The sequence below is a fragment of the Armigeres subalbatus genome, chromosome 3, assembly GCF_024139115.2.
Source record: "Armigeres subalbatus isolate Guangzhou_Male chromosome 3, GZ_Asu_2, whole genome shotgun sequence".
Lineage (NCBI taxonomy): Eukaryota > Metazoa > Arthropoda > Insecta > Diptera > Culicidae > Armigeres > Armigeres subalbatus.
Genome location: NC_085141.1, coordinates 186,961,419 through 186,976,891, shown reverse-complemented (window position 1 = coordinate 186,976,891; position 15,473 = coordinate 186,961,419). Strand labels below are relative to the sequence as shown.

The 15,473-nt window shown below is 37.4% G+C and overlaps 2 protein-coding genes and 1 long non-coding RNA gene across 3 annotated transcripts in view; 1 reads left to right on the top strand and 2 right to left on the bottom strand.

The window, feature by feature from the left end:
* The window catches only part of LOC134227696 (DDRGK domain-containing protein 1), a 47,788-nt gene that overhangs the window by 489 nt on the left and 31,826 nt on the right, over positions 1–15,473 (bottom strand). The window contains exons 4-5 of the transcript XR_009983730.1: positions 14,098–14,188; positions 13,328–13,869 (exon numbers count right to left, since the gene is read on the bottom strand). The gene's annotated coding sequence lies outside the window, so the exon portion shown is untranslated. The remainder of the gene's footprint in view (positions 1–13,327; positions 13,870–14,097; positions 14,189–15,473) is intronic.
* LOC134222181 (uncharacterized) lies at positions 5,032–5,799 on the bottom strand. Its single transcript, XM_062701324.1, has one exon. The coding sequence runs from the start codon at positions 5,797–5,799 to the stop codon at positions 5,032–5,034; it is 768 nt and encodes a 255-aa protein (XP_062557308.1).
* Positions 14,079–15,018, top strand: LOC134227697 (uncharacterized). Its single transcript, XR_009983731.1, has 3 exons — positions 14,079–14,217; positions 14,278–14,332; positions 14,810–15,018. It is a non-coding gene; the product is annotated as an uncharacterized LOC134227697 (long non-coding RNA).

Below are 15,473 nucleotides of genomic sequence, written 5' to 3'. Positions count from 1 at the left end.
ATTTCGTCAAAATTAACGGTAACGATTACCGAATCTCGGTAAAAAATTTACCGAAATTTGTCGAAATTATTTCCGAGATGTTGATTCTCGGCAATCGTTAAATTTTGGATTTTAAGTTTGTATGCGACGAACTGTTTTTTTAACACAGTATAGAACAAAAGAAAACCAACGATGATTGAAATGGATTTTTTAACTCGGGGATGATTTTTGCCTTTCTTGTACAACAACGAAGGGATATCATTTCACTCTCAAATCGAACTTTTGATAGAAGGCGCGGAGACCCATAGTATTATAATATAGAGGCATTCCACGGAGGCATGCCAGTCGATCCTGAGCGACCATTTCGAAAATAACTGAAACTTTGAACAGTTTTTCAATTTCATCTAAACTAAAGACACTAAGGTACCCCGGGGCAAGTGAAAATACGGGGTAAGTGGGTAATATGACTGCAGAAGAATGGATGAACGCTTTTAATGGTAACAATGTTCTAGGAAGATGAAGCAGAACTATAAACGAATTCACCTGACACAAACATATTTGGAATCAAAACCATTGATGGCACCATACTAATGCTATTGCTTGATCATGACTTTAAACTACCGGGAAAATCTATTACTTTTATTCTGCCGTCATACGCATATTTGTCCCATGTTTGTTGGGATTCCCTATATACATGGGACAGTTATGCGTAAAACGGTAGTATTCCAATTCAATGGATTTCCAACTAAATAGTCGTTTCAAAATTTATCATTGATGTGGAAAGTGAATATTTTGAGCAATTAAATATTTGTTTGACATCGAAAACGATTTAAAATTTCCAATTTAAGCCAAAATCTGCAATTTTTGTTTGTCCTTGAGTTTTAGCATACATGGGGCAAGTGGGACATATTTGAACATAATTTTCAATAAAGCTATTTGAATTGTTTTTAGATGGTTGTCTAGTGAAAAATAACTTCGTCATTCATATATCATATGGATCTGAATAAGATGCAGTTTGATTTCGTTGTTAAAAAGTATTGTACAGTTAATTACCAAATGTGTATTTTACATTCTGAAAATTATCTCCCGCATGTAGAAGAGCAATGGTTATATTTTTTTTTCGAAGGAAAAATGTTTGGAAAATTCCCCTTAGACCAATTTTCTGGCTACGCCACTGGCTTGAGGCAAAACGTAATGTGGCTAAAGTTTGCTTCATCGGCGACCTTTTACAAGCAGACATCGACTGCTCAAAGCTTCTTAGCATGCTGGACATCAACACACGCCGCAATAACCACCGAACGCACTCGTTCTTCAATCTTCCTGCATCCAGAACTAACTATGAGCTACACGAGCCCATACGAAGCATGTCTCGTCTATTCAATAGATGTTATTCTGTGTTTAATTTTAATGTGTCACGAGAAACTAATAAGTGCAATTTCAGACGTGTTTTATGTTAATCTTGACAATACTAATGTATTTAGTTTTAAGTAAACGGTCATTGGGATGACGATTTCACCTGTTGACAATAAATAACAATACAATACAAAAAAACCCAAAAAACAATTTCCAAAACCCCACCCAATGCCGTAAGTGCCAAAAGTGGGGTCATGGAACCAAACATTGTCACATGGATGCTAAATGCATGATTTGTGGTGGAACCTCTCACGCCAAGGACGCATGTCCTGTGAGAGAAGATTCCAATAAATTTAAGTGCGCAAATTGTCATCATAAATCCAATTTCTGGGAATGCCCAGAGTTTTGAATTCCCGTGCAAAATTGATGACGGGAAATTCCAATCGGATCCCAGATTCGACGGGTAGAAATTTTTCAAACGCTCAAAATTCGAAACCAGTAACCGGTCGAGCAATTCATACCCACCACAATAAGGCAAAGACAAAGGTGCTGTTTGAACGAGATGGCGCCACAACATTTAAAGTAAAATGAATTTCCTTGTATGGACAAATCATCCGTTCTCATCAACTACGCATCGCATCAATATGAAAGATAGGTCAAAAAGCAACAAATAATTTTTAGATTATTTGTACCCACGACTTGTTCTACAGTTCTAAACAATAAAAGAGATTTCATTGTACCTCCATACTAAATTCTATAGCTTTATACTTTCAATTTCTTCAAGACTGTTCTCCACCTCGTGTGTGTGGAAGGAACATTGAAAACTTACGATATCGAACAGCAGATGTCACTAGTGTATATGCAATATTACATTGATACAAACACGCAGCAACACCACCAGTCGCCTGATAATGGAAATATTGCAATTATACCATCAGGGCCCTGTAGCATAATCAGACTAATAATATTAGCTACAAGTTACAAGTTACAAGTCAACAAATTACAAGTACCTGTAATTTGCGTCGCATAATAATGTTTTGCCAATTAATAATATTAGTACTTGTATTATTAGTAAGGTTGAAATTACAAGTCCGTCAGGTTCGTTTACCTGTCAAAATTCATCCGACAGTTCACTGTCAATGCGGAGGTAAACGGTTTGTTTACGTTTGTTTGCAAATTTGCAGATAGAATATATATTTTGACTGCGATAGGTATGCACAGAACACTCTCTGTAAATTTATTGATTCCGCGGTTTAAGCCGGCTTCGTGGCATTTTTAACCAAGCCAATGTAATGCACACTGGAGTCGTTTTTATGTGGTCTTTGGGATTGACTTAAGTTTTAATTAAAGCGATTTGTAAGGTACGCGAACGTATGCTCCATGACAAATCGAATCCCGCTAGATTTGTTTGTTGTGGGGTTTTGAAGAGGGTTTAATTTACGTGTATTGTGAGACTTGTGCGGGTTTAGGTTTTGCTTCTAATTTGATTATGAAATTTGGACGATTTTTTTTAGTTCAAAATACTAACTGATGAAAATATCGTAATAAATTCTACTTAGAATTTAGTAGTTTTTCCGTTTTTCTTTTCTTTCCCATGATTGTTGTCAAACATAAAGCAATATGCATGATCTTAAACGAGATTGTTTAGTATAATAATACTACAATAATACAAACTTCAGTAAATTAATATATTCTCAATTTTGAGATGGATAAAGTCAACTTTGGGTAAACTAAACTTAGCTTTGGTTAATATGTTTTAAGTGGATTAAGTTAAACTACTAAGTGTTACGAAACTAATTTCACTCAAAATTGGGATATTGGTCCAAAGTACGGATTTGAGCTAAACAACCCAATTTTGAGTAGTGTTAGGTTTCTGTGTACTGTATAATTTAATGATCTTTAGCGCTCCTCCATTTGAATACTTGATGTCAGCACTTAAAGTACTTCTACTATATTTGAAGTCATTTGAAAATTTTCTTAATTCTCAGTGTTATATCGGAACGAGAAATTTATTCTTAGTGCACAGTATTTCATTATATGGTAATTTGAAGCAACTAGAATAATAGTTTCTTTCTCTGTTAAGTCGTTAAAAACAATTAAACGATGCATGATTGCTTTGCACAGCTAAAATAATAAAATAAAAGCTACTTGTAAATTAAATTACAGCACCATTCATATTTGTAAAAGAAACTACAAGCCAACGCTAATAATTTCTACTTGTATTTTCTTTATGCAACAGTTACTTGTAAATTCCACTAATATTATTAGTGCGGTTTACTTGTAATATTAGTCTTGTAAATTCATACTTGTAGATTCATTATGCAACAGAAAAATACAAGTTACAAGCTACTCTACTAATATTATTAGTAAAGTTTCGATTATGCTACAGGCCCCAGGTGTAGTGGCTGTTGGTAAAATGTTTTGAAAGGGCCTCAAGCGGAATTTTTGCTAGAATGCAACTGACGATCTCCTATTCACGAACAAATTTTGCCGCTCTTCAACGGGTAGCAAACACTTCAGTAAATTCCAATTTTTCCAATGTACCTACGTATGCAAACATCGCTGCTGGTAGACAAAATTTCTCTTCTCAAAATGAGGTTTATACCCATGTCCCAACGGAAAATAACGGGCATGTTGCCGATGTTGCAGGTAGCATGTCTGCTTCCGATGTTGATTTTTTAACTGAACAATTGCATCACATGATTGATGCAATGTTCAAAGCAAATACCATACCTGAAACTGTTCAGGTTGGTATAAACTGCCGTGAATCGCATATTTGTCCCATATGAATAAGAAACCCAGCAAAGATGGGACAGATATGCGATTCACGGCAGTAAAGTACACACAAAAAATTGTTATCGGACTCCGTTTTAATGGATCCAATTATTTGGAAAGTTCTAAATTGAAATGCCCGCTCTTTAAAGGCCCGAAAAGGCTCTAAAGGCTCTCTGCCCGAATAATTGATCTTCCTTTCAGTTCATAATGTGCATATTGCCATTCCAGAGATCCAAATTATTTTATCTACAGAAATGATCGTCTTGACAGCGCCTGTGGTGGGGTCGCCATTGCCATTAATATAGACGTAAGAAACACTTTGACTTTGACCTTCTTATCGTCAGTGATATAATCGCTGACTTCTGGACTGCACAAAAATGCTGGTTTAATCCGGTCAATTGAAATGCGCTGTTGCTTTCCGGCAATTAGCACATCGAAAGTCTTATCTTGTCTTTCCAGTACCTCGTACGGACCTTCATACGGATGCTGCAATGGTTTCTTTACATAATCAACTCTGACAAAGACATGCATGCGTACAAGACTTTAAATCACCACTAACGAATACATCACGCTTTGCATGGTTCGATGCAGTAGGAGGCTTCACATTCCCAAAAGCTCGTTGTAGCTTCTGAGCAAACTCCGTTCGATTTGCATCTGCTACCAAGAAGTTCCAGGTGTACTTCCGGCGGAGACCCAGGTCGATTGAGTAGAATTTATTGCCGTACGTTCTTATGGTGGAGCCATTCGCTGCGTGTAGTACCAACGGAATTTCTCCGGACAATCGATTAGCTTTGATTGCAGGGATTATTGACACATCCGACCCAGAATCGATCAGGAATCGTTTTTGAGATGATTTATCAGAAATGACTAGGCGACGGCTTGCTGGCAGGCCACCCACCTCTGCCGTATAAGATGGGTGTTGTGTTAGTTTTTTGGGGAAAACGAACATGGTTCTCGACACTGGTGGGCGTTGCTCCCATATTGACGATGGTACCAACAAACTCCTCCGCTCGGAGTTTTCGACAAAGAACGTGACGTGGATCGACTTCGTTGACGACTCGGCCGCACTTTCATTCGCTTGATCTCAGCTGTAAGAGCCGCAATTTGATTTTTCAACTCCTCCATACTGTCCACGGGTTGAACTACACTGGCGACGTTAGCAGGATTGTGGTCAACCATCTTGTCGGCCATTTCCGCAAGCTTCGTGACAGTGCCATCACTAATTGACAGAATGCCTCTGATGTGCGGTGGCAACCGTTGTAGAAAGAACATCTTTAGCAAGCTTGCATCAACTGCCAGACCGGCAGATAATTCTTGCATTTTAGCAAGCAAATGTGTAGGTCTGAGGTCTCCCAAATCGTGTGATCCTAGCAGTCTCTCTAACTTCGCCTGTGGGGAAAGTGAGAATCGAGCGATTAACCTTTCTTTTACTGCTTTATACTTGTTGGCTGAAGGCGGATGGGCCACTAAATCCGCAATGTGACAGATCACGGTTTGATCGACTTTAGCGGTAATGTGGTAGAACCGTGTCTCGTCTTTTGTCACGTTCGCCAACGCGAATTGCGCCTCGGCTTGCGCGAACCACATATCTGGATCGTTTTTCCAGAAGTCTGGAAGTTTCACTGCCACGGTAGCCGTCATCAGGCCAGCCGGCTGATTTTCAGAAGCGGCGTCATGGAAATCGTCTGGCATGTTTCCGAAACGTAAATGTCGCGCGAGTTAACCGAATAAACCGAACCGAAGATTTACTCGACGGGGTCACCAAATGTGGCGGACGAATTTCGTGGATTAAATAATTAATCGAATATAGGTAACGAAACAAACTTTATTTTACTTCTTTTCTCTTCGCGGTTCAGATAGAAAAAACTCGAGAACAAAATGGCTACCTTTCGTTCGTCCCTCTTCGTCTCGTTCACCTTCTCTCCATTCGTCAGGGATGTTTATCATTTCATCGGGTACACAGGGGTGTACACCCACAGGTTTTAACCAGGGGGAGAAGGTGGAGCACTGAATCCCTACCCCAACATGTGCGACATCTGGATTTGGTTCTAAACTGTAAACAACAGTGTTAATTCTCTACCACCTTTTTGTTATGGCGAGGCAATTTTTATGCACACTTTTGTTCTCGATATTTTATCAAAATTAAACACTCAATCATGCAGCAATATAACGATGTGATATGCTTGAGATACCTGCTTGATAATTGGGACTCGAAACAGAATTTATTAGCAGTAACTAACCGAATATAAAAATGTTCACATTAACGATTGCGCCCTAACACCGGTTCTAAGCTTCGATGCAGAGTACACGAGCTTTGTTCGCCAGTGACAGGCATATGAGGCCCTTGGTTTTAACGAATTCAAGTCAGCTGTGTGGCCAATTGGTAACTCATGCTGACTTTGACTCTGATCACCTTCCTGTGACGTTTGAAATCTCACAAGAAGCCATTTATAATCCAATCAGCTCTACTTTTAATTATCATAGAGCTGATTGGGATTTATATAAAACGTATATCGATAGGAATTTCGATGTTGATATTCCTCTCGATACCACAAGAGATATTGATAATGCTCCCGTCCCGTATCTTTGACAAATTTAATTGTCGAAGCCAGAGGCATTGCAATTCCTAAATGTGAAATTAAATTCAACTCCATTGTTATTGACGACGATCTTCAGCTGATCTGATCCGTCTTAAAAATGTGAGGCGAAGGCAATACCAAAGAACTCGCGATCCCGCCTTGAAAGTTCAAATTTTAAAGCCGGGCAAAAATCCAGCTGAGGCTTCTAGTTATCGCCCAATCAGTTTGCTTTCTTCAATAAGCAAACTATTTGAAAAGATTATTTTAAATAGAATGATGGTTCATATTAATGACAATTCTATTTTTGCTGATGAGCAATTTGGTTTTCGCCATGGGCATTCAACCACTCATCAGTTATTAAGGCTTTGGTCCGATTCGTGAATTAAAATCGAATTAAACTTAAAAGTGACAGTTCGGAAATTATGAAATCCCCCGCTCATAAGAATGGCTGGTGCTACCCAGCAAGACCAACAAAACATCTATCAAAAATGATTCAATATCTGTCAAAAGTAATCTTGCTCTGCGAGCAGGGTTATTTGGAAATTTTTGAACTGTCACTTTTAAGTTTAATTCGATTTTGATTCACGAATGGGACCAAAGCCTAAGAGTTACGAACTTAATTCGGCTCAACAAAATCCTTCAGATTCGACTGGAGTTGCTCTTCTTGATATAGAGAAAGCATTTAACAGTGTCTGGCATGAAGGTTTGATTGTAAAATTGATAAATTTTAATTTTCCTCTGCACATTATTAAACTGACTCAAAATTATTTATCAGATCGCTCACTGCAGGTAAACTATCAGAATTCTATATCTGATAGATTACCTGTAAGAGCTGTGAGTAAGAGTGTTCCCCCCAAGGCAGCATACTGGGGCCCATATTGTATAACATTTTTACTTCTGACTTACCTGATTTACCACAAGGGTGTCAAAAATCTTTGTTTGCAGATGATACGGGCCTCTCAGCCAAAGGGCGAAGCCTTCGTGTCATTTGTAGTAGATTGCAAAAAAGTTTGGATTTTTTCTCCACTTACTTGCAAAAATGGAGAATTTCCCCCAATGCTTCCAAAACTCAGCTTATAATTTTCCCTCATAAGCCGAGAGCTTCTTATTTGAAACCTTCTAGCAGACATATTGTCACTATGAATGGGATTCCAATTAATTGGTCTAGCGAAGCTAAATATTTAGGGCTTCTGCTAAATCAAAAATTAACTTTTAAAAATCACATTGAAGGCCTTCAAGCCAAATGTAACAAATATATTAAGGGTCTATATCCACTTATAAACAGAAAATCAAAACTTTGTCTTAAGATCAAACTTTTGATTTTTTTTTTTTTTTGTGTGGTGGTCACAATGGCAGCTGTCCCTTGCTATTAATCTACACTGTACCCCGCCCATATTGGCTTCTATGAGCCTCCCGTTTTTCATCACCACACAGACGTTCCTAAGCGATGTTGCTCATGTGGTCACTGTTGTGGGCCGTGTTGATGAAAACAAGGATTTGTTTAACAGCCCACCCCCATCATTATAAGCACTTAGTATTGTCAAACTACTATCACTAACATCAACATCACTCTTTTCTTCTCTTTTAACTTTAAAAAATATATACGTTTTTCTGACACTACTAATCACCTCAGTCACTTCACTCAGTATAAGCAATGAAATCATTCATCCTATTCACCTACTATCATTACGTTAATCTTGGCACAGTCATCGTGATCACCAACAATATTGCGGTCACTATCACCGTATTGTTATTTCTTCACTTCCACAACTTCTCCACTATTATAACTCTCTTAGGCAGGAAAACCATCCCCAGAAACGGATCACTGAGAAATCACTAAACGGTCAAAATCAAATTACTAAATCTTCAGAATCATCCTTGTTCAAAATCCCGTACATTTCCAAATTCACGTCACTCCTTAATACGTATATAAGTCCCTGCTTACTATTTTGTTGAACATATATTGCAGTCGTGTGTTTAATGATGAGTTGATTCACTTAATGTACACCCATGACTGCCAACATCATCTAACATCGATTTTAATAGGATTCAACATTATTTATATTTTGCACTTCTCAGTCATCACCCAAAACACTTCAGCATAATTTTCCACTCATTTCCTAAATCAAATTTTATGCTATTGTTCTTGAAGCAGATCCAAATATTTGAAAACACTATTAATTAATGATAACTAGCTTGATGAGCGTATTAAACATTCAGTTCTTCATAGTGTGATTCACAGATTAAACACACTCTTCAGATGATGATTTATACACACACTCACAAAAACATACATACATTCTCTCACACATTTTGATGCGGTTAAAGAAGTAGTTTGGAGAATTGTGCCCATCTTTATGTCTTCTACCAATTACAGTGATGTCTGGCATTACAAGTTTTAATAGTCAAACAGTAAGTTTACTTCTAGTTTTGTCAAGTATTTCGTAAGATGTCATTTGTTTTATCTTGTTTAATTCACCTATCCATTGTCTTTCTTAGTTTTTTGTTTTCTACGTAATTCAGTTTGAGTCAATACTCATTGTAGATTATGTTGCGTCGTTCCTTCATTTTATTTGTCTAATACTAATCTCCCAGGGTCGTTTCTGTATAGATGGAAAACCTAGTTTTAAAGTTTGAAAGAGGCTCGCTTTAAAGTTGAGCGAAGATAATGAAATTTGCCCTACCGTATCTAATCGTCTTAAATCCTTACAAGTAAAATAACTATCATTATCTAAGTCGTGGTCAGCTATAGGATTCACTTTTCGGTGGCAACATAAAGCTTCATCACGCCTATTCCCTATCTGTTAATAAAATTTATCGAGAATGAAGCCATTATTAGATTGTTTGTATACCATTGTTGTCAAGTGTGGTATTTTATATTATGGCTCTTTAATTTGGACATAACAAAATAAAAGAAGCGCCACGCTCCTAGTTTTGAAAAAACTTCTACTCAGTGAATCCTATTAATGTCAATTTCCTATTAATGTCGATAAAGTTGATTACAATTTCTCTATATATACCTATCTAGCTAGATTTAAGCGTAGCTACGACTCATCATCTTCAGGGAACACATCAGAAAAGTATTGCAAAAAAGGAGGAGATCTCACTTCATTATTACTGAGGAAAGAAGCCCACCTCACTGCATCACTATCCCAGGCTCCAAGACACGATGATGTCCGTTGGATCACATGCACATTCGTAAAATCAGTGCGTCAATGCCAAATTGTGACGCGGCATTGAACAAAAATAGTCCACATGTGATACCACCACGACAGGATATGTCTTTGGTTGCCATATCAGTGCTAATGGCGTAAGCCCACCCATCGCGGCAAGATCACATATCCGAGGGGAGGGAAGATCAAACTTTTGATTTACAAACAAATTTTTAGACCTGCCATGTTGTATGCTGTGCCAATATGGACTAGTTGCTGCAATACCAGAAAGAATGCACTCAGGAGGATTCAAAATAAAATTTTGAAAATGATTCTGAAGTTGCCTCCGTGGTATAGTACCAATGAACTTAATAGAATTTCTAATATTGAGACATTGCAACAAATGTCCAACAAAATAATTTCCAATTTTAGACAAAAATCGTTGCAATCTTCTATTGCAACGATTAACTCCTTGTACCCTTAGTATAAAAAAGATTAAGTTTAGTTTAAGTTGAAAACATTGTAATTCCTACATGATTCAATTCAACTACAGGAAAAATTCTAACTGCCAGAGGAAATTGAAATGTATTAATAATAACTAAAACTGTAACATAGCAAATAAGGATGATAGTGTTAAGAAAACACGGAACACCTAGTCTAAGAGATGAATTCATGTATTAAATAATTAGCAGATAAAATTAGCTAGAAAAAAAAACTATGTGCAGAAAAAAAAAACATAATTAGCATTGTTTATGTTGATGTTTACTGTTAAAAGTGCCTCGCGGATGAAAATCGGATTCAGTTCTATGTGATAATTTACATTACTCATTTGAAACGTGTTCAGATTTCAGGTAATTTATCAATTTGTAAAATGTGCATAAATATTCAATGACTATTATTCAACCGAATATTGACAGTCCAGAGCCGACTATGAATGTGTCTGGAAGTGAGCTGACAAGTGAAGAAAGGTGGACTTCACCAAAAATTTTCGATTATTTTACACTCTGGTCCATCGTCTAATCCTTTTTTACGCGCTTTTATACGAGAAAAAGTATTTTGGCCATAACTACCAAGCCCATTGTCCGATCCGGCCAATTTTCAATAGGAAACAATGGGGCAGTATACTGCGTCGAATGCAACCTGTTGCGAAGAAATAAGGTAAGTACAAAAAAATGAGCGAAACTTTTTTACGCGCTTTTTCATGAGAAAAAGTATTTTGGCCATAACTTCCAAGCCCATTGTCCGATCCGGATTATAATGAGAACACTGCGTCGAATGTAACCTGTTGCGAAGAAATCGGTCAAGTGTAAGTACAAAAAAGTGAGCTAGACTTTTTGCTCTTTTGGTGCGCACACACACACATACACACACAGACATCACCTCAATTCGTCGAGCTGAGTTGATTGGTATATAACACTATGGGTCTCCGAGCCTTCTATAAAAAGTTTGTTTTTGGAGCGAACATATAGCCTTTACGTATACTTAGTATACGAGAAAGGCAAAAATCGTGTGAGTTTGAGACAGGGGGAGAAGGCGGAGCACTGAATCCCTACCCCGACATTTACTGGTTCTAAATGTGAACAACAGTGTTAATTCTCTACCACATTTTTGTTGACGAGGCAATTTTTATGCACACTTTTGTTTTCAATATTTTATCAAAAATAAACACTCAATCATGCAGCAATATAACGATGTGGTATGCTTGAGATACCTGCATGATAGAAGAGACTCGAAAAAGAATTTATTTGCAGTAACTAACCGAATATAAAAATGTTCGCATTAACGATTGCGCCCTAACACTGGTTCTAAGCTTCGATAGGGAGTACACGAGCTTTGTTCGCCAGTGACAGGCGTATGGGGCCCTTGGTTTGAGAGGTTGCAAAAGTGCACTCATGATCATACAGACATACGAACATACACACACAGAAATCACCTCGATTTATCGAACTGATTCGAATGGTAAAAGAAACTTGAATTGAATTATCTTTATTTACGAGATTTTCGGCCCTAGGCCAGTTCATCTCGAAAAAAGAAACTTTACTAATAGCTGTTCCTGTAAAAAGTTCGTTTTAAGAGTGAAATGATAGGCTTTCGGAACAACTTTGTTGTACGAAAAAGGCGAAAAGATAGAGCATTTTATCAAAGATACGAACGTAAATTGAAGGTAGAATTACGTATAGTGCGATAGTGGATGCGAAAATTGAGCATCAACATCAACATTTTGTGAATGTTCATGCCGGATCCCGGATGGCTAATAGCCGAAATGTATGCAATTTACTGTTAAAGTGCAATTTCGACATTGGCTGGCAAAATTAGATTTTTCAATAGTTAAATGCATTAAATCAATTGTTTACAATAGAATTTTAAGGAGTTTACTGATCGATAATATGGGAATCTGCTAAGAGTGTTACGTCACTGACCGTCGGTGATCACATATCCAAGAAGTTTGGGAACCTCTAATGTAGACCTTTTGAATTGAATATTGGGCTAATTGATTGACCTCAGATATTGTGTTCTTAGAAAGTTAATCGTACATATTATAGGTACAAGGAACTACAAAATCCTAAAATAAAATATATTTTAGATCGGTAAACAACAAAACTAATTGTTATACGTTGATTTTTTATTTGTAAAACGAGTATGAAAAATTCAACGGAAATTACTCAAGTTGAAAAAAACTGGCATGGGACTCTTATGCGAATAGAGGCAGTATGTTACATATTGTTCTTAAGTGGAAACCATTGTGTGTGAAACTACATAACAGCCTAATAATATCTGCACTATAAGGGACGATGTCCATCTAGCGTGATCTAGCGTTTTTTCAAGCTGCGTGCACACCGCGTCTAAGCAGGGTACCCAGCATCTAATGAAGTCGTGCACGCACACGTATACGTATACGGTGCGGCGTACACGCAACTTAAAAAACCGCTACGTGGAAATCGGTCCTAAACATGCATTAGGAATTAGTTTTATAAGGAAAACATTACAACTGGAACTTGGTCTGCTTCTGAACTTAGTATTCTTTTAGCATTCCATCGATTATCCATCGATAAACATTCCATCGATAAAGCCTTTCTATGCCTGCCATTACATGAGTATGTATCTCGTGGGAAAAATTACAATGGATACACTATACCCAGGGAGGCGAGGATGTTTCCCACCCGAAAACATCAATGACCGGACCGAGAATCGAACTCACCATCTCCGGATTGGCAATCCTATGCCTTCGCTCGCGAGGCTAACTGGAGGCCAACTTGAACTTGAAATAATGTATTATTTAAAATTAATTACGCATTGATTTTGTACTACATGTACTAAGGGCACGGTTAGCCTACTGAATTTTTGGAGGAAACCAATCCTACATTAAACCTTAGGACATAAACCTAATTATAGAAGTAAAATGAGCCGATGATCAAATCATGGCAAGTAGCCCCTTTTCAGATTTGCTGGGGTTCAAATACAAATAAATTAAACAAAAAATGTACTTACGAATCCAAATTGTCTCCATAACCGTCCCAACTTTTAGGGCAATGGTTCCCTGCTGCCGGCGGATAATGGTCCTCTGCACGATGGTCAGTTTGTTCGTAGAGGATCCTGTTTACGGTGTAGTAGATTCCAACGACGGTCACTGCTCCGATGAGCAGTGCGGAAGCGAATGTAAACAATCCTTGCAGCATTATTACTGCCAATTCTTGTGCACTACGAGGTTCGTTTCGTTTGGGATCATGCGAGCCAGAAACTCATATATATCCAGATATATATTATAGGTAAACCGATTTGCAATAAAAATCAAAGCATTTTTTTTCTTTGCTTGATTTTTTTGATTTTTGGTTTTCACACGGTAATCATAATAAGCCTTTTCATGTGACACTGCCGAGACTGCACTTTTGTTTACAACCGCTGCTGAACAGGCCCGCAATAGGCCTTTTCGGTTGCCTACCAAATCGACCTATTTTTGCACCGACGGTATCGATTTTCATAGACTACTTATTTTCGTCGCCAGATTTATTGAACAATTAAATCGCGGCTATCCAGCTTTCCACGCTCGGTAATGGCAGCTTGCCGCTGTGTAAAAATCAATCGGTCACTGTACTGTTTGACACTAGCTGGAGGAAAGCTCACTGGCGTTCCTGGGTGAGGGGAAGGGAAAAAAGGCCTTTTCGCCAGTGAGTTTTCCTCCAGCTAGTGTCAGAAAGTACAGTGACTGATTGATTTTTACACACCGAGAAGCCGCCATTACCGAGCGTGGAAAGCTGGATTATGTCTTTATTTTATCGGTAAATAATCGTGTGATTTTGTGTTTGGTGCTTGTTTTGATCATCTGACAAATGAACAGACGAAATCGAATCCCTGAAATTATAAACATAAAATAAATCGAAGTGAGTATTTAATATTTAATTGAATTAATATGATCTAATCAGTGAAATTTTTAAATCAAGCACATTCCAGAACATCGCAGATTTCTGGTTTTCCAGTATTTTGCAGTTAAGCGAGGTAAGTGATAATTTTTGATCTGATTTTAACTATCGGTTTTTATTTTTCCCGAAGCTAGTGAAATATTTTTTAAATACTTAGCAGTGTAACTTTACCATTTCGGCGTATTTATTTAAAATAACCGGATCATCGAGGAGGGTTACTTTGCTTGTTAATGTAACTTCAGACCTTTTCTTTCATAAATCTGGTTCCACAGGATTACGCAACAAAAAAATCTGGCGCCTTACAGAATACATTGGGACAAACATCCAGCGTAAATTAATTCCCAAGGTGTGTAACTGCTTCCAAATCAGGCAGACAAAGAAGTGTAGTCAATTTAGTATCGAAAAGTGGAAACATAAAATGGGCTCTGGTTTTTGATTTTACATGGCGAAATCCCGTAAATCTCGTCACTTCCTCAGGACTCAGTTTGTCAAGATGTTCCGCGATTTCATTGACTATCCATTAAAACCTCACTATTATTACTTTTCCTTGCAGAATCATGACTCTAAACGATCCCGATCGATATTGAAGACTCCATTCACACAGGCCTGGTCCCAGCCAAATCTATGGAAGTGTAAAGAACATGCCACCCAAAATAATATGTCGATTAATCACCATATTCCTTGTGGTTTTATAATTTTTTTATACCGAGAAATCTGTAGATTTAGTCATGATGAAATTTAATAAATAAATTAAACACACTATTTCGTCTGATTTCATTACTATTCTCACGGATCAATCAACAGATTTGCTCGGAATCGCTTCATGATGAAATTTAACAAACCGATTAAACCCACTATTTCCTCTGATTCCATTATTTTTCACACCGATCAATCTATAGATTTAGTCAGATCGGTTCCATAATGATATTTAATCAATCGATTAAAATACCTATTTGGTTTGATTCCCACCGATGAATTAATATATTTCATCTGATTCACTCTACGATGAAATTTAATAATCAAATTAATCACTCTATTTCCTCTAGTTTCGTCACGCTTCATTTGATACGAAATTGACCTATTAGTTATTCGATTTATACTAATGACACACTGGTGGTATAAGTACCATGGTACAAGAATCTTGAAATGAGGACCAATGATTAGACCAAGGATACGACAGTTAAAAGGCACAGTCAAAAAAGATAGCAACAGAGAAT